This window comes from Rhineura floridana, chromosome 4 (genome assembly GCF_030035675.1).
Source record: "Rhineura floridana isolate rRhiFlo1 chromosome 4, rRhiFlo1.hap2, whole genome shotgun sequence".
NCBI lineage: Eukaryota > Metazoa > Chordata > Lepidosauria > Squamata > Rhineuridae > Rhineura > Rhineura floridana.
The window spans coordinates 51,108,280-51,128,414 of record NC_084483.1 but is presented as its reverse complement, the minus strand read 5'-3'; the positions used below and the strand labels follow the sequence as shown (position 1 = coordinate 51,128,414).

Genomic DNA, 20,135 nt, shown 5'->3' with positions numbered 1-20,135 from the left:
CTTATATCTTCCCCTCAATACAATTAACAAGGAACTTTTCACACAGGAGATCCATTCTTTAGGGTATTGGACTTTACTGACTGGGACGAATTGGAGATGAGAGTAAACAAGTCACTGTAATTGGCTGGTGACTTCCTTTGGAGCAGATCTCCCACCAGTGACTGTCAACGGGCAAAATGGGCTATAATTTGATTTAGTCCAACAATTTTAAGGTCTCACTTCTCCAAGACAGTCCCAGAGACCTTTGTGTGGAGAGAATGAGGGGAACCATTTTTTTTTTAAATGAAACCAAAGATTTCTATGGTACATCACTATGATGTTAAATTATTTTTAATTTCTGCTTAAGAGAGAAAGTTAAATACATATATGTATAAAGCATCCATATTACATGCTTTAATGCAAGAATTTTTTATGCAAGTAATAGAAATATGTTATTTACCCCATTAGTGTTTTATTCTAGAGAGATAAGATTTGAAATATTTAATACGATCCCAGAGAATATTACACTATTAGAAATATCAAATGATTTATTACTGTCTGACAGCAAAGCAAAGCATTGATTGCAAGCAAAACAAAAGCACTGAGGAACTTTGTTGTTTGTCATCAGACATATTTTTGGGGGCCGGGGAGTAGAAAAGCAGAATCAAGAAGAGAAAAGAAACACTAAAAAACTTCATGAAACATATATAGAAGCACTGCAGAATTAATCTCTCTTGCTTGAACTAGTTCTCTTATTAGAGACAAATCACCAGAACAGTAACCACACATTGGGCTTGCCAGGGATAACTGCCATGAACTGCAAAAAACTAACTTCTGCCAGTAATACAGCCAACCAATCAGCTGCCTTCCAAGCAGCTGGGTTTCCATGCATTGTGAACATGTCAGGTGAAAGCACTCACCATGATAATCCCCTTGGCCTGGTGGATTGGACATGATAATTTTCATGCAGCTGAAGGGAGTATAGTCAGTTCTCTTGCCTTCTTTTCCATAGTTATGCCGGATGCTGTAAGCATATCCTTTGTCAAACTGAATAGCAAAAACATTAATAAAAAAGCAGTCAGTTTGCAATTGAATTGCACATGGGGGGAATCAGATTTCAGCTACTACAAAAGGATGAAATCCTGGGATATTGAGTGGCTGTATTTGATAACATCTCCTTGCTAAACAGTTTTAGAGTGAAAATTGAAACTATGTTACCATAAGACAGTTAAGCAAGACTTTTTGTACGTTACTATAGAACTTGGAAATAATTTCTGAATATGGCGAGTTGACACTGCAGATTTATTCCTCAATTTTCTACAATAATTACCTCTTCTGCTGGGCTTATTAAAAATAATCAAATTAATCAAAGCTAAACTGACAGCCAATTTGAGAACAAGGTTTTAAAATGTTATAACTCTTACTCACAAAATGAGGGTTTTGAAGTATATGTATGACAAAGTGTTTGTTTTACAAGATAATGCTTCAGAAATGGTTTAGGGGGAAGTTCCTGCATGATTGAGAAAGGGACAAACTACTGTGATGGATCCAGAGTTCCTGTGTGCAGAATTCCACTCATGGGATGCTCCCAATTGGGAGGAAGAATGACAATTTTTGTCATTCTTCCTTCTCCCTAGACAACTCCTCTTGAGGGTAGAGGACCCTTCAGAACCAGCAGTGCTTGGTAATGCAGTGTTGTGTGCTTGTTTTCCCAACACTGAGCATAGCTGTCACCGATCACTATCACTTATCAAGAGGGGAAGTGACAAGGCATGGGAGGTTTAGGGTGGGGGTGGCAGCAGGAGCTCCTGATTGGCTCCTGCCACTGCACCCACACTGCACACCCCGTGCCTTGCCCCTCTCCCTCTTGGTAAGCAGCAGTGATACTCAGCATTAGTGATGTTGGCACTTGGAAGCCAGGCACACAACACCATCCTGCCTACTACTGCTACCCAGAACAGTATGGGAGGTACACAGTGACAGAGGGCTGAATTGGTGGCAATGGTGGGAAATCATTCAAACCTTTCCTTTAGTGGGAGGCTCTGCTGGATCTCAGTCTCCTCTGCAAATGAAAGTTCTTCTGCAAATGGAAGGGACACTCTGGATCCAATCCATCATATTTATTATCTTAGCTAAAACTGTACAAGTAGGTAAACATGTTCCAAACTGAAGAGCACCTAAGAATTTTTCTAAGCAAAATTCAAGCCCCATCAAGACTTAATTTGTTGAAAATAATTTGCTCCTTTCCAATATATACTCGCCTTTTCTGTTGATATTTCATATCATGAATCCCAAACAGATTGCTCTGATGTGTGGTAAAATCCTCCTCATGTGACTGGAGAGCTACCTTGAACAACCAAGCTACCTTGGGATGGAAGAGCTTAACTTCAGGAGAAGTTGGCTGTCATTTTCAGCACAATTTTAAGTGTGTCTCCTCAGAAATAGTGCCAGTGAGTTCAATGGGTCTTACTCCCCATAATTTTCCTTTCAACTGAAACCTCACACTAACTAATACAACTTCAGCATGACAGAATAAGCACTCTGTTTTCGATCTTTAGCTGTACACAATGAGGAAAGATTAAAAAATAGTTTAACTTTGAGGTGCATGTATTTCAGGGCCAGCTGCACATCTGAAGACCACCCCATGTCTTTTAACAGTGACAGGCAAATAATATTTAAGGAATTCAAGTTATTCGCTAGACAGCCAAATAATTATTTTCCTGGGAAACATGTGCAATAATTAAGCACATATCATTTGCTGAAACTCTAAAAATGAAAGGAAAATGAAGTACTCCTGCCCTTTCTCAAAATCTAAACTAAGATTTCTGCCACCTCGTTATTCTTTCCTATCAGCGTTACAGTTCCACCCAAGGAAGAGGGAGCAGGACTTTCAAGGATGAGCAGGACTTTCAAGGATGAGCAGGACTTTCAAGGATTTGATCCTACGTCAATCATGCAGTTAATGAGGCCATCCATCAAACTGACAGACAGGGCATTTCAAAACATTAACAGCCTATGACATGAACCCAGCTGTTCAAATCTCCCTACATCAGTACCTATTTTCCCACTGTGTTTCCAAGATATGGGGATTTTACATGAGGCAGTAGGTATTTTTTAAAGAAATCTGTTGTTTTAGCCTTTAGTTAAGAAAGAGAAATAAAATTGTGCTATGACTTTTATATTTAATGGTATATTTTACAAAACATGTTATTTTTCTAAGCAAAACAGTGCAAGAAGAATTATGTGAGTTTTGTTCACTCTATATTCTAAAAATTATGGTGCTTGCATTGAAATACTAATTTGACAAGCTCACAGTCTAGTTCTTCCAGAGATCAATCCATTCAAACTTTGGAAATGCAAATTACAACTCTTGTGCTAGTAATCAACGTAACAGTTGTGCCTCCCACTACCTTAAATCAAATGAATTCCGGATACACGTGGCAGAAAATTCAAATTAATTTGGTTGGAAATGCTTTCTTGTTTTACATGGCAGTTTCCACAGTGTGCATACAAGTACACATTCTGATACTTTGTTATGAACTATTCAGTAGGGAATATAAGGTGGGGTGCTTTGTTACACAAGACAAGGAAAACTTATATTTTCATCACAGACTTTTTCTTTAAAGTAATTGGCATTGGCTTATAATGATACAATTGCAAGCTCAAAGCATGCGTTAATAAAAATTACAAAGGAATGTATATAATATTCAGACATCTAGCAACAATAAAATTTGGCATTCTAAATAAAGAGGAAAAACATGTTCTTTCAGGAAATGTAAAACATTATAAATAACTTTTGACACACATGTACATGCAGTGTTTTGGGGGGAAAGGGGTCTGTCCTCCCATTTCTAAATAAGATAATTTGTTACTCAATTCCTTTCTTAATTCTTCCCAAAGGAACAGCCCCAACAAGTGAATTGGTAGAATCCTGTCTGATTTACTTTAATTCAGAGAGGGCAGAACCAAACTCAAATGCTTGATACAAATAGTCTGACTGCAAAAGTGTAAATTCAAGACTGGATAGGAGGTGGCAGAACAATATTCAAACAATTAGGAAAATATATTTGCAGGACTCATGTGAATGCAGTGCTGATAATCTGTTGAAGTTGAATCCAGTGGTTAGTAAATCAAATTTGCTCATGCATTCTGCCAAGTTTGTTGTGGGTTTTGGGGTGGAGAACAACAGAACCAAGAGTACCTTCAAAACAGGCCAAGCCTGGATTTCCAAACTGGTGAGAAAGTTACAATCACCTTCTTGCTCTTAGGGAACAAAGCAGAAAGGGCAGAAAGCTACAGCCAAATGAACACCTCAAAGTAGACTGGAATCTCAAAATGCATTATAACATATACACAATAAACTTTCTATCTTGCTCTGTTTTTGGAGCTTTGAAGCCAACAGTTAAAGCAGGAAAAGGAATACTACAGTCAATATTAAATTATGCGTGACTAAATTTTAACAAATAGCTTGCACTGAGAGAAAACTCTGGTTTTCATCTATTTGGAGTCACATGCCTCAATAAGACATCTCAAACCAATATTTTCATATTCCACACATGTATAGTGCCGAACTGCCCGAAGGACTAAGTTCTATTCTAAACTATTTTATACCAAGACCATTAAGTTCACCAACTCAAAGGATGCTTTAGAAACACAATATAAAATCTAATCTGCCTCTATTCCACTAGTTTACTTAACCTTGGTGTATACTAACGAGCTGATTAGTAATTTAAGGCCTGAGAAAAGAGAAATTTCAGAGGGAAATACACAGAGGCACAATTTAGTTTAATATGCATCTACATTAGCTACAGGGCATAATTAAACGTACATCACTCCTTTAAATCTACATAATTATATCCCAAAGACATTCTCATTAGTATCTTCTACTTTGCAGCTAACCCAGAAGAGGCCTCAGGTCTACAAGGTCAGACTTCTTTATTTTAAAAGTAATGCTGAAAGTAAAACAGCTGATGCATAATGGTGAACGTGGTCTTTATCATCTATGAATTATTATTGTGACCACAAAAAATCCCAAACACTCATTAAAAATTATCAGACAAAAGCTGCCTTTAAAAAGCTGAATCAAGCACTGTTTAATGAACAGGGCTAATTCTGAAAATATGGAGCAACCGACTAGCTTCATTAATTTAGACATTAATTTATGGTAATAGAGCTGCAATATTTATTCAAAATAATGTTCTTTAACAAGTAATTTGGCCTTAAATTCAGTTAATAGATGGATGTACTAGTTTCAATAGCATACAAAAATCCTTCACATTGATAACTGCATCATCAAAAGTGTCGTCCTGAGGGTAGGTATGCAACACAAAGATAAACGGAGGTGTCATTTGAGTGAAATGTCTACAGACTAATAATTTCTATGGCATCGCCCTCTGTTACATGGCAGGGAGAGACTTCCATTCTTTGCCTTGTTCCAGAACTTCTGATCAGTATACACTATGATATTGCATTGTTAACAGAACTAGTATCTGGTATCATCTGAAAGCTCTTAATGTGAAGCATTACAAAAACTACACTCACTTGACCCAGTCACAATGTGCACCCAACCAGAGCCCCTGGCAACTGGAATCAAGGAAAAGAACTTTCCTTTACTAAGCTTGCTCCCAGACTAATTTGAAGCCTTTTACTACAGTTAAAGCTATGTTGTAATAGGAAGCCGTTACCAGTAACAAAGGATAGATCAATGGAAACTTATCAGGGATGGAAATGCACACTTTTCTGTAGAACTATATTTCTTGCCCAAGGCTGAAAAAATATTGCAAAAACCTAGTTATCAGCATCCAGTTTTTAGGGAATTGATAAACTTTGATACCATTAACCATGGTATACTATCTGAGCTGACTTGGTGAGATGGGTATCGACAGCACTGTTTTACAGTGGTTCCCATCCCATCTCCAAGGTTATTTTCAGAGAATAGCATTGGGTGATTGTCTTGGTCCCCTGGCAGTTATGCTGTGGGGTGCCACAGTGTACCATCTGGTCCTCAATTCTGTTTAACATCTATATGAAGCCTTTAGGAGACGTCATCAAGAAATTTGGGGCAAGGTGTCGGCAGTACGCTGATACCCAGCTTTATTTCTTTGTAACATTTCAAATGGGAAAGGCCGTGCAAGCCCTAGACTGGTGTCTGGACTAGTTGGTGGGCTGGATGAGGGCCAATAAACTAACTCTGAATCCTAGCAAGATGGAGGCGTTGTGGATTAGTGGTTCCCAAGTTTGTATAACTGGTCAGCTGACTGCTTTGGATGGGGTCGTAGTCTCCTCTGAAAGAGCATGTTCACAGTCTGGGGATGCTCCTGGATCCATCTTTGTTGCTAGAGGCCCAGGTGACCTCAGTAGCTAGGAGTGCCTTTTACCACCTTTGGCTGGTAAGACACCTGCAGCTGTTTCTGGACTGGGATAGGCTGACCAGTGTTGTCCATGCACTGGTAACCTCCAGGCTGGATTACTGTAATGCCGTCACGGCCTTCCATCTCCGCCGTCGCTGCCTGCTCGCGTGCAGGCTGGCTGCTGCTCGGGACTCCGCCCTGCTGCTGCTGTTGTTGCCGCCCTACGGCTCGGGCCACCGTTGCTGCTCTTGCTGTGGGCCCAGGCACTGCCCGCCGCCGCGGCTGCTGAGGACCCGGGCGTCGCCCTGCCGCTGCTGTGGTTTTGCGCCTTGGGATGTCGTCGTCGTCGTTGCGGTTCCGCGGGTCCGGGCGTCATCCTGCGGTTGCTGCTGTGCGGCCTTGCGCCCCGGGCCGCTGCTGCCGTTGTGGCGGCTGCCGCGGACCTGGGTGCTGCCCGCCGCTGTTGCTACTGCGGTCCTTCACTCGAGCCGCCATTGCCGTTCTTGCGGCTGTCGCAGCCCCGGGTGCCGCTTCATTTTTGTTCCATCTCGACGGCCTCGAGTTGTTCTGGGGGTCGTCGCCGCTGCCGCTGACTGCTGTTGCTTCTGCCCGGACTTTACGGCTTCGTGGTCGCTGCCATTGCCGTTGTTTGTTTGGTTGTGGGGCGCTGCCATTCCACCGTTCTTGGGCCCCTACCGCCACGGCTACCGCTCATGATGCCAGTTGACTGTTGAGGCGCTGCTGTTACTCTTATATTGTTTGGATCTATGAGTGCTTGTATGAGTGAGTGTGTGAGTGTGTATAGATTTTGTGTTTTGTTATTTATTTTATTTATCATGTGCCTGGGCGGGAGGATAGTGTATTGGGAGGGAGGACCAGCGGGGGCCCCAGTCAGCGTAGTGACGGGTAATGGGAGGTATGGCGCTGTGAGGACATGCCAGCCTAGGGGAACTCGGCCCAGACAATTGGTGGCTGTGCCGTGTTCCGGTCCTCCCCACACCCATAGGATTGCTGGTAGTTCTATCAGCCAACTCTCGGATCTCCAGTTGCTGCTTTTTAATGCCAGATCGGTAAATAATAAAACCTCCCTCATCCATGATTTAATTGTGGATGAGGTGGCCGATCTGGCATTTATTACCGAGACCTGGGTGAGGGATCTGGGAGGTATTAATCTCACCCAGTTGTGCCCACCTGGGTACTCGGTCCAGCATCTGGGTAGATCCGAGGGTCGGGGAGGGGGAATCGCTGTGGTCTATAGAAGTTCCATCCCTCTTGTTAGGCACCCTATCCATGTGGCTAATGGTCTGGAGTGTCTTCATATTGTGTTGGGTCAGCGAGACAGACTGGGAATACTGTTGGTGTACCGTCCACCCTGCTGCCCAACAGCTTCCCTAACTGAGCTGACAGAGGTGGTCTCGGATTTACTGTTGCGATCCCCCAAACTTTTGGTATTGGGGGATCTCAACATTCATGCCGAGACCGCTTTGTCTGGAGTGGCTCAGGACTTCATGACCGCCATGACAGCCATGGGGCTGTCTCAATTTGTTACTGGCCCTACGCATATATCGGGGCACACTCTAGACTTGATTTTTGCCACTGGATTAGGGGATGGTGATCTGGGAGTGAGGAATTTTACATCTATTCCTTTGTCATGGACAGATCACCGCCTATTGAGGTTTAGACTCACAATGTGTTCTCCGCTCTGCAAGGGTGGAGGACCAATTAAGATGGTCCGTCCCCGGAGACTGATGGATCCTGAAGGTTTTCAAAAGGCTCTAGGGAGTTTTCCGGCTGATAAAACTGACGCTCCTGTCGAAACCCTGGTCACTCTGTGGAATACGGAAATGACCCGGGCAGCTGATGCGATCGCCCCGGTGCGCCCTCTCCGCTGCAGAGCTCAATTGGCTCCTTGGTATACCTCGGAGCTAAGAGTGATGAAGCAAGATAGGAGACGGATTGAGTGCACACAGACTGACTGAGATGAAATAAAAGGAAGATGGAAGCAATACACTGAAGAACTCTACAAAAGAGATGACAGGATGACAGATTCATTCACGAAGGAAGCTTATGATGAAGAACCAGAAATTTTAGAATGTGAGGTGAAAGCTGCTCTTAAAATACTTGGAAGAAAAATCACCAGGAACAGATGGCATAAACTGTCCAAATTTTGACAAGAATTTGTCAACAAATATAGAAAACTAAAAAATGGCCCACAGACTGGAAGCATTCAATATACATCCCAATTCCCTAGAATCGGGATCCCAGGGAATGCGGCAATTATCAAATTGTTGCCTTAATATCTCATGCAAGTAAAGATTCTACAACGAAGGCTCTTACCATATATGGAGCGAGAAATGCCAGATGTCCAAGCTGGATTTAGAAAGGGAAGAGGCACCAGAGATCATATTGCAAACATACGTTGGATAATGGAATGGACCAAGGAATTTCAGAAGGAAATCACCCTGAGCTTTATAGATTACAGCAAAGCCTCTGATTTCGACAGGAGAAATGGAGACGAACTCCCGACGCCTGTAATCATGCACTTGTGAAGGCCTCTACCAAACTCTATGTGAAGGCAGTGAGAGCAGCAAAGAAGCAGTACTTTGCTGCCTCCATTCAGTCATCTTCTAACTGCCCAGCGGAACTTTATAAAATTGTCCGGGGACTTTTACATTCTGGTCCTCAGGACGCAATGATACCATCAATAGCCCGCTGTAACGAGTTTGCGAGACACTTCCAAGACAAGATCATGAACATCCGCCGGGACCTTGACTCCAACATTGTTGCAGTTGAATCCAATGAGGTGTCCGGAGCACAGTCTTGTCCTGTTTTATTGGATGAATTTCAGTTGGTACAGCTCGAGGATGTGGACAAAGTGCTTGGACAGGTGCGGGTGACCACTTCTGCTCTGGATCCTTGCCCCTCGTGGCTAATAAAAGCTAGCAGAAATGGAACAGCCGGCTGGGCCAAGGAGGTGATTAATGCCTCTTTACGAGAGGGAGTGGTCCCACTCTGCCTAAAGCAGGCGGTGGTGAGACCGCTCCTAAAAAAACCCTCCTTGGACCCCGACAATCTTGACAACTATAGACCGGTAGCAAATGTTCCTTTTCTGGGCAAGGTCCTAGAGCGTGTGGTCGCTCGCCAGCTCCAGGCTCTTTTGGATGAAACTGATTATCTGGATCCATTTCAATCGGGCTTTCAGCCGGGGTTTGGTACAGAAACGGCCTTGGTCGCCCTGTATGATGACCTCTGTCAGGAGAAGGACAGAGGGAGTGTAACTCTGTTGGTTCTCCTTGATCTCTCAGCGGCTTTTGATACCATCGACCATGGTATCCTTCTGGGCGACTTGCGGATTTAGGAGTTGGAGGCACTGCTTGGCAGTGGCTGTGCTCCTACCTCAAGAACCGTCTCCAGAAGGTGGTGCTTGGGGAGCATTACTCAAGGCCCTGGGTACTCCAATATAGGGTCCCGCAGGGCTCAGTTCTGTCCCCCATGCTCTTTAATATCTATATGAAGCCGCTGGGCGAGGTCATTAGGAGTTTTGGAGTGCGTTTTCAGCAATATGCTGATGATACGCAGCTCTATTTCTCCTTTTCATCTTCTTCAGGTGAGATTGTTAATGTACTAAACCGCTGCCTGGTCGCGATAATGGTCTGGATGAGAGCTAATAAACTGAGACTCAATCCTGACAAGACTGAGATGCTGTTGGTGGGGGGGCCCTCTGCCCAGATGGTTGATGTCCAACCTACCCTAGATGGGGTTACACTCGCCCTAAAGGAGCAGGTCCGTAGTTTGGGGGTCTTATTAGATCCGCTCCTCTCTGGAGGCTCAGGTAGCCTCGTCTACCAGCTTCGGCTGGTAGCCCAACTACGACCCTATCTGGACAGGGAGAACCTTGCCTCAGTTATCCATGCTCTGGTAACCTCTAGATTGGACTACTGTAATGCACTCTACGTAGGGTTACCTTTGAAGACAGTTCGGAAACTTCAGCTGGTGCAGAATGCTGCGGCCAGAGTTCTCACTCAGACTAAAAGATCTGATCATATAACACCCGTCCTGGCCCAACTGCACTGGCTACCAATACGTTTCCGGGCCAGATTCAAAGTGTTGGTTCTTACCTATAAAGCCCTTAACGGCACCGGACCGCAATACCTGATGGAACGCCTCTCCCACTATGAACCTACCCGTTCGCTGCGCTCGACGTCGAAGGCCCTTCTCCGGGTTCCAACTCACAAGGAGGCCCAGAGAGCAATAACGAGATCTAGGGCCTTCTCGGTGGTGGCCCCCGAATTATGGAATGCCCTCCCTGACGAGATACGCCTGGCGCCTTCTTTGATATCTTTTCGGCGCCAGGTAAAGACCTACCTCTTTGCCCAGGCATTTTAATCTTAGTTTTAATTTTAATTTTATAGTTAATTAATTGTAATCTCTATTAATTTTGTCTTAATGTGTTTTTATATCTATATGTTGTAATCCACATTTGCTGATTTTTAAATGTGGTTTTATTCTGTTGTACATCGCCCTGAGAGCCTGTTGCTAAAGGGCGGTTTAAAAGTGCAATAAATAATAATAATAATAAATAAATAAATAAATAAATAATGCGCTCTATGTGGAGCTGCCCTTAAGGTTGGTCCAGAAGCTGCAACTGGTGCAAAATGCGGTGGTGCAATTGCTCACTCTGGAAGGGTATTGCCAATATCATTACCCCACTACTAAAGAATTGCACTGGCTGTCTATTAGCTACTGGGCCAAGTTCAAGGTTCTGGTTTTGGTGTACAAAGTCCTGTACAGCTTTCAGGATAGTTGAAAGATAGTCTTACCCCTTATATACCCAGTCACTCTGCAGGTAAGATACTAGATACCATCTTATTCATCTGCAGATATCTTATCAGGAGGTTCGCTCCACACAACATAGGAAGTGGACTTTTAGTTCTGTGGCACCTATCCTTTTGAATTTCCTCCTCTTAAATATTAGACAGGCACCATCTCTATTATCTTTTTGGTGCCTACTGAAGACCTTTCTCTTTCAACAATTATTTTAAGTAGAGACCTTATTCCAGTCTGCATATACGTTGGGATTCCTTTTTTAGATGTTTTTAAAAGTTTTCTTTAAAAGATGTTTTTAATGAGTTTTTTTAACATGTTTTTAAAGATGCTTGGTTTTTAAGATGTTTCAGAGTGTTTTGTTTGCCACCCTGGGCTCCTTCTAGGAGGAAGGGCAGAATATAAATTTAATAAATAATACTAAAAATAAGTAATTTCCATCTGGGGGTGAGATGGGAAACCAAACTACTCAGGCATGTTTGCCAAGGAATTTTATATATGACAGAGGGGTCAATTGTTAAAAACTTTTTTTTAAAAGCTAGTACAAGCACCCTGAATTAATCCTCAAGCTCAGTCAATATTCTTACATTTTTCAGTTCAACATTCACTTTGCATTTATCTGGGTTTGATTATTTCATACAAACACCTACTCAAGACACTGTTGTCACAATACAGTTCAGTACTACTAAACAAAAAAAAAATAGGGTGATGTCCAGTCTGTCATACTCAGAATAGATATATTTAAGTCTATTGATTCAATGTATTAAGTAAATTGATTACAATGGGTCTATATGACTTACTCAGATGTCACCATAGAAGTGTGAAAAATGTACAGAATATGGAAAATGAAATATAACAAAAATTATTTCTACTTAAACTAATGTATATAATCAGAGGCACCCATTTCATTTTAATAATTGACTTATCTAAAATATAATTTAATCAAACCATAATTTAATTAACTACATGACTTGCTTGTCTCTTGATGACTCATGCAAAGAGGAATTATCTGTTCCAGAAAAATATTTAAATATTAATTGTCATTCTGTGGTATTGCAAATCAATTTTTCTTGTTTCCACAAATTTCACAGGAATAACATTTTTCACTTTGAATAAGCAGTACTGTATATATTTATAAGCTCAAGGAGAAAGAAAGCAGCTGTATGCATTATTATATCCTTTCATTTTAAAATCTCATTCTAATGTCCTGGAATATCTTAAATTGGAAAGCTACTTCCAGGGGCACAAAAGCACTACTGCAAACATGCATCAAGTTGCTCATTTTCATTTTTCATTCCTGAACACATTAACTTCAAGGTGAAATTCCTGCAATGTCATAACAGACCATCTCCCACCTCATAGATAGTTTTCTCCTTCATTTAAAGCTAGATGAGCAGCTGCCACTGCAAAGCACTTTTTCCTTGCCTTTAAAAGGCAGAAGAAAAAGAATGCACAGCTACATGCAGTTCCCACTGGACAACACTACAGCAATAGTGTGGCAGACCTCCTTCTATGCCATTCTGGCATCATCATCAAGAGCACTGAGAAATGGCAAACAATTGCTTGATCATATAAAGTTTATATCCAATCTCAGCAGAAAAATGAAGCAAAGCAGGTGCCGAGGCAGAGCACTACTTACTTCCCTCCGCTTTGAGAACTGTAGATTTATTACCACCATCCTCTGTTTCCTATTCTTTACCTAGATGCTCATCCACAAGATCATCTCTCCTCTTACCCCATGACTTCTACACTTACTTGGAAGCTTTTTGCAATTGCTTTCTGGAAAAGCTTTCTGGAAGTTTAAGTATGGAATGTCTACCATACCTCTTCTATTTCACGAACTGCTATTTCATGTGCTTGCTGATACTCTCAAAAAACTTGCTCCTCTTGGTGATGGCAAGGCTTTCCTTTGTAGAAGTCATATGAATTGTTCCTCTGCCAAACTTGTTCTTCAATAGCACTCTTCAGGTTTCATTTGTATCCACAAAGAGGCCTTGGGACTGTGCAAGTCAACCTTGCCCCTCCACGCTGACCTTCCCAATCAATGTGCTCACATGGTTCTACACCCCTCTCTAGAAACACATTTAGAATGCCTGAAGAGGACATATAAATTTATTCATTCTAGTTTTAATTATGCTTTCCACAAATTTACCCAGGGTAGACATTAGCCATAACAAGTCTGTAATTTCCTCCACCCCACCCCACGATCAATCTCTCCTTTAAAACTGGTGTTATGTTGGCTACTTTTCAATTGGTAAAGCAAGTGGTGCATATTTGTTTATTCAACCATGCTATACAAAAAACTCGATCAGTAGAGTTTGGAGAATAGCTCAAAATGTACAAGCTTATCAAAATTGCCAGGTTAAGGAATGGAGGATAAAGGAATGTATGGCTTTGTAGTGGAATTGGGTCCTTTTATTGATTTTAAAAACAAATATTGATAATGTTTTTCAATATTGTAGATACGTTTTCTATTTTCTTTTTGTGATTTTTCCAAACATCAAAAGGAATTAAAAAAAATAAACTTATAATGCGAACAGAATCATGATGAGTATCCACTGTGAAGAATAGATGGGAAAGCAGATGCTTTTGTTATTTATGTTAACTAGTTGTAGTCTAAGCAACTATCCCCAATGTGCATAAACAATGTGTGCGGATTATGCAAGTATTCATCAAAGATCAAGTAAGGACTGAACAGTACTCCCAACAAGTAATTTACCTTGTCTGCATCCACTTTTCCTCTGATGAATTCAGATTTCCAGAACTGCAGAGCTTGTTCTAGTGTTAAGCCAATACCTTTTAGAAACAAGCCATATTGCATACGGCCTCCATGACGGAGATGATGGTTATCACACAGAGCTTTGTGCAGCTGGCGCATGCAGAGAGGAAATGATTTAACAGACAGCTGCAACAAGAAAACTTGTATTAAAGACCTATTGACTAGAGCAGCTTACAGGCTGTATTTTGATCACTAATTAAATCCATTTACAAAGGTGAACATCTTGAGGACAGAAGTATATGCAGAGGCTATAGGGACTATGAGTAAATCTCTTTTGCAACTTCAATATGCCTATAAGCATTCAAATCTAATATTTCTTTCTGTACATAATACAAGAATAAATGCAACACAGAAGTACATTTATTAAAAAAGAAATTATCTTTATTCTAGCGGAAAGCATTAATCAGTATGGTTAATTAGTCACCAGTTTAAAATATGGATACTGATTGTTATCTTAATAGCGGTTTTCCCCAAAGAAAGTGTGGAGGAAGGGCGGGATATAAATAAAATAATAAATAAATACTCTATATTGATGGCACTGATATCAAATATCTGTGACTATCTCTTGAATATATTACAAATATTTTTATATTGCCCATCATCCTATCAGATTTCAGGTTTGTCTAAAGCACACTTCTCCAATCTGGTGCTCTCAAGATGTTGTTGGACTACACTTCCTATCATAGCCCAAACCATCTGGAGGGCACCAAGTTGGGGAAGACTGGTGCATAAAACAAACACACAAATATCAGACAAAGCTTTAAAAGAGACTTACATTTATTCAAATACACTGCTGGATACAATTTAAGTTTGTTTTCTCAACTATTATTGCTTTCATTTCTTAGATATAAGATGTCAGCTTTAATAATAAAATAACCATCAGCAGTATTAAGCTACTATATTAAGGTAAATGAATGTTATAATATGTGGACAACACTACTGGTCTACCTTACAGGCATTTTATAAGCGTTACTAGGCCTGTTCAGAAATAACACCAAATAATAATAGCCACAAATACTACATCCTACCTCCATTGTCACAGGCAATCTGCCTCTGAATACTACTTGCTGGGAATCACAGGGAGAGTGCTGTTACACTCAGGTCCTGCTCGTGGGCATCTGGTTGACCACTGTGAGAACAGGAATGGGTCTTTGGTCTGATATAGCAGGGCTTTTCTTACGTTCCATATTTTAAAATACACAAAATATTTTGTTTGATATATTTGCTATCCTGCGATTCCTTCAGGCTAGCATTCATATGAGCAAATCTTATTGTGTGAGTGGTTTTAAAGCAAACCTGTATATCCAATTCCACTACTTTATACCCTTTATATGGGTTAGATCCAGAGGAAGTGAGTTGTGCATTAATCTCATTGATTTCATGTTAAACCATAACCTTGTGCCACTGATTTCAATGGGACTAATGCACAAGCAACTTTCTCTGAATTCAACCTATTATTATTTGCATATGGAAGTCAGCTTTTTCATCTAAAGTGCATGCTGGAACAGGGCAATATGAAATTCAATTTAAAAGCATAAAATACTTACAGCATCAATCTGTTCTAATGAAATTTTCCCAGTATTTTTTGCAGTGCTGTAATCTGGGCCAACATATGCATGACTGTATGGTGAAATACAAAGGAAGGAGATTACTTGTGGTAAATGCAATTTTCAGAAATTCAAGAAGGCAGTCTTGTTACCATGGAAACTTAACGTTAAATATGCATTCGTTTCCATGAATTTTAGGGGGGAAATCATTTAATAATTCAGCAAATGTAATTAGAACATACTAAACTACTTAAAAACTGTCTTTATCCAACACTTTTCTGACATTTCACCATATGGACATGCTGATACATTTCTTTTGTAGCATTTCCCCCCCTGGGAAATGTGCCCAGAATCCTAACTTAAGGTAGACATTACATTACAAGTATGAGCAAAATATCTGAAGATTAACAAAGCAGTTGCCCAAAGAAAGTATTTCTGGACTTGGGGCATAGATTCCTTAGATTTTTTACATTAAAGGTACTAGAAAAAGTGTATCTTCTTGAATTCATCAGAGAATTATATCAACATTCCTAATGAGATATTATAGAGCTCTATGAGGAGACAACTCAATAGTATATGGAATAAAACCATGACTATTTTTTAAAAAATATTCTAAGTGAAGGATAATATTCTGCATTAATTTCAAGTAGTGGGGCTCATTTTTCCAAGGACAAAACTTTTTTGTTGAAATAGGAGACAAATCTTACTTAAGGGATAAGGTTGAAGCGTTGACTGAAAGCAGATGTTGTGTGACAACAACACTGCTTATTATCTGCTAAGACAAGCTCATTATGTAGAAACACTTGCATTACTTAATGTTACTCAGGTTGTCACACAATTATTGCAATATGATATTCAAAGATTATGTTGTGATCAATCCAAGTACAGGTTAAAACTGTTTGTAAATAAAAATACAAATCCAAAGATCTACTTTATTCTATGTATTTAAAATATCTATGACAACATATTTCCATATTTTGGAGTTGGGAGAGAGATGAGTGAACTCCACCATGTGCTGCAGAGGCCAAAGAAGAAACAGAGTGCAGCACTTCATGTTGCGGTCCCCACTCTGAGCCCAACATTAGGGGTAGTGAGGTGACCCTGCTCAGCTGCTGCAACCAGAAGAATACATTCAGAGGGGAGAGGGAGCAAGTGCCACATTAGACCAAATAACTAAAACCGTGAGGCTATCAGAAGTCAGATCAGGCCCAGCATCTGCACAAGGAATGGTTGGGCAAATGGCAAGGGCCCAATAAGGTCCACCACCACTGAAACATGCCTGCACTGGTCGGGCTGGCCCCCTTTAAAAAAAGTTTTAAGAACAGTGAGATGCACAAGATAGCAGCAGCATCTGCTGCCTGAAGCGAGACGCCATTTAAACTTCTCCAGAATGCTTGTGGCCCCATCCCAATGTAGCATTTCTCAAAATCAACACTATATCAATGCCAATTATGTGAAAATTTAAATAGCTGCTTGCTGAAGGCAACAGTTACAACTGCCTGGCACTCCTTCCAGTGCCTCTAGGTGCCGCCACATACCCAGTCACCACCCCATCTGTTGCCTGTTGGACCACCCAGAAATACTGCTCCTTTTGAGTTGGGGGGGGCGGTAAATATTACAGAAAAATATGTAGATATATTACCTGAGATGACTGAGCAGAGGCTGGAGTCTCTCATCAGTTTGTACAACGGGCAGTGATCGTGCTGTTAGCTGAAAAGTATTTTAAAAGGTCACAAAGATCCAATGAAATGCATTCTATTTTTTAAACTATTCTTAGTACAAACTACACAGTTACTAATAATCCAAACAATGCCATATTAACTAACTCATCAGTTAGCCTTCATAAAACAATTGGACCTTCACTGTTTCCTACACATTCAATCTTGCCTGCTGAGTCCATTCTTAGGAAAGAAATATCAACAGCTCTTCTGTCACCAACACTTTTGCAACCTCCATTTGTTTACCATCTTTGTACTCTCTCCATTAAGCTCATATTTCTATCAGTCTTCCACATACGCTTTTAACCTTTCAATTAAATCTATCCCTAAATCAACCCAAGGTAGTTAGTTCACCAGCTGCTGCTTCAGAGAACCATTAACCATTGCATTTAAACTACCTTACTTCTGCTTATGACAAGGAGCACCTACCCACTTCTGTGCCAAATACACTCCTGACAAAGTACTAAAGAAATCAATGTTTCAATAACTGTTTCCACAGAAAACTCTGCTACAACCGACTCTCAGTATAGTTAAGTCTTACAAAACAGAATTCCTTTACAATATTACACTTGTTTCTTTAGATGAACATCCAAGGTTTCTTCTATGCTGCTGGAGCTTAGCAGCTACGGTTGAAGTTCCCAGTTCAGACCTATCACTAAAATCAACAAGTAGTCATAACGATTCTCAACCTCTACCCCTCCCCAGAACCATCTGCAATATGGTCATAATAGAATCAATTTACCTTCAATGGCTGTGATAAGGATTACAAGTTAATTTATTTTTTAAGACGCATGCAACAAACTTTACATTTCCCCCCTTTAGGATGCACACCTTAACGTAGTGAGGGGGTTTGAGAGTGTTGAAGAAGCTGAGAGTAATGCCATTGGGAGTCTAGACCAAGAGGCTAGACTCCTAGCAGGGGCACCCAAGGAGGAATGGTCAAAGCTGAGACACCAGACTAAGATGCATCCAAACTCAGAGGAAGGCAATAGTAAACCACCTCTGAATACCTCTTACCATGAAAACCCTATGAACAGAGGATCCAAAATGCAACACGAGATAGTGATGGATGATGAGACCCCCAGGTCAGAAGGCACTCACCGAGCTACTGAGGAAGAACAAAGGACAAGTATGAGTAGCGCTGTGACTAATGACGCAGCTGGGTTAAAGCCAAAAGGAATCCCAGAGGCTGATGCGCACAGATGCGAAAGGAGAATCCAGAGTTGTACAACGCACACAATAGGAACATGGAATATGAGAAGCATGAATCAGGGAAAGTCAGAAATTGTCAAGCAAGAAATGGAACACATCAACATTACAATACTTGGCGTGAGTGAATTAAAATGGACAGGAATGGCACATTTTCAGTCAGGCAACTACAAAATATTTTATGCAGGAAATGAGAAATCAAGAAGAAACGGGGTTGCTTTAATAGTGAGAAGTAATGTAGCAAAAGCAATTAGGACCTATTAACATAACCATCATCCAAGTCTATGCTCCAATGGCAAACGCAGAAGAATTGGACAGATTTTACGCAGAAGTACAGGAGGAAATTGATCACACACCGAAACAAGATGTGTTGATAATCATGGGGGAATGGAATGCAAAAGTAGGGAACAGAGAAGAACTAGGAATTGTGGGGAAATGGGGCCTAGGAGACAGAAACGAAGCAGGAGAAAGACTTATTGAATTCTGTGAAGCCAATAATTTGTTTCTTGCAAACACATTTTTGAGCAACCAAAAAGACTGTACACCTGGACATCACCAGATGGTCAATATAGGAATCAAATTGATTATATAATTGGTAGCAGAAGATGGAGAAGTTCCATACTTTCTGCAAAAACAAGACCAGGAGCAGACTGCAGTACAGATCATAAACTGGTCATATCGCAAATCAGAGTAAAGCTAAAGAAGAAGAACAAAGTAATCCTAATGCCAAAGACAATTTAAATAAAATCCCAGAAGAATATAAAGATCAAATAAGGAACAGGTTTGAGGTTTTAAAATTAGTTGATAGAGAACCAGAAGAACTATGGATTGAAGTCAGAGATATTATCAGGAAAGAATGCAAACAGAGGATACCTCTAGTTAAAAAGAGAGAAAGAGCTCTATGGATGACTGAAGAAACTCTTAAATGGTTAAAGAGAGAAGGAAAGCAAAAGCAAAAGGAGATAGAAACACGGTCAGAACCCTAAATGCAACAATACAGCAACTAGTATGTAGGGACAAAAAGAACTATTACAATATTGTATAGAAATAGGACAACAAAAAGGGAACAACAAGAGCCTTATTCCAAAATATTAGAGCAGCGTTCAACCGCTGTGCCGCAGCACATTGGTGTGCTGCAAATGGTCCGCAGGTGTGCCGCAGGAGTTTGCTCACGCGAGAACATGGTGGGCACTCACAGCGCAGGCAAGAGCTCCATCCTCGAGAACTTTGTCGGCCGGTCAGTCAGTCAGTTGTTCGTGCGGATGGGGGAAGAGACTCTTTGGCTGCATGCCTGAGTGGCTTCCTTGTGCTGCTGTCCACCCATCAGCTGTGCGCAATCTAATTTTAGGCAGGAGGTTTGAATCCCCGAAGGGCAGGGACACCGTCACACAAAGCACTCACATTTATGTGAGAAACCAATTGATTATTTTAAAAGGGTTATAGCTGATCAAACGTCAGGCTAAACAATTTACCAAAATAACAACTATTTCTGACAAAGCTCAAGAAGCAAGTTATGCCATTGCCAAAATCGTGGCAAAAAAGATGAAATCTCATACAATTGCTCAGTCATTAATTTTACCAGCGTGCTGTAAAATTGTAAATATTATGTTTGGCGAAACATATGAAAAAGAGATCTTGAAAATCCCTGTGTCAGATAACACTGTTAGTCGGTGTATACAGGACATGTCTCAAGACATTGAGTCACAAGTGATAGCTAACATTAAAGAAG

At 40.9% G+C, this 20,135-nt stretch overlaps 1 protein-coding gene across 3 annotated transcripts in view; it reads right to left on the bottom strand.

The window, feature by feature from the left end:
• PRIM2 (DNA primase subunit 2) overlaps window positions 1-20,135 on the bottom strand; it is a 145,385-nt gene that overhangs the window by 63,791 nt on the left and 61,459 nt on the right. For all 3 annotated transcript variants that reach the window (XM_061623049.1, XM_061623048.1, XM_061623047.1), the window contains 4 exons: window positions 17,122-17,189; window positions 15,480-15,552; window positions 13,873-14,058; window positions 900-1,026 (listed from right to left, as the gene is read on the bottom strand). In XM_061623049.1, coding sequence (XP_061479033.1) covers window positions 900-1,026; window positions 13,873-14,058; window positions 15,480-15,552; window positions 17,122-17,189 — 454 coding nt within the window. The remainder of the gene's footprint in view (window positions 1-899; window positions 1,027-13,872; window positions 14,059-15,479; window positions 15,553-17,121; window positions 17,190-20,135) is intronic.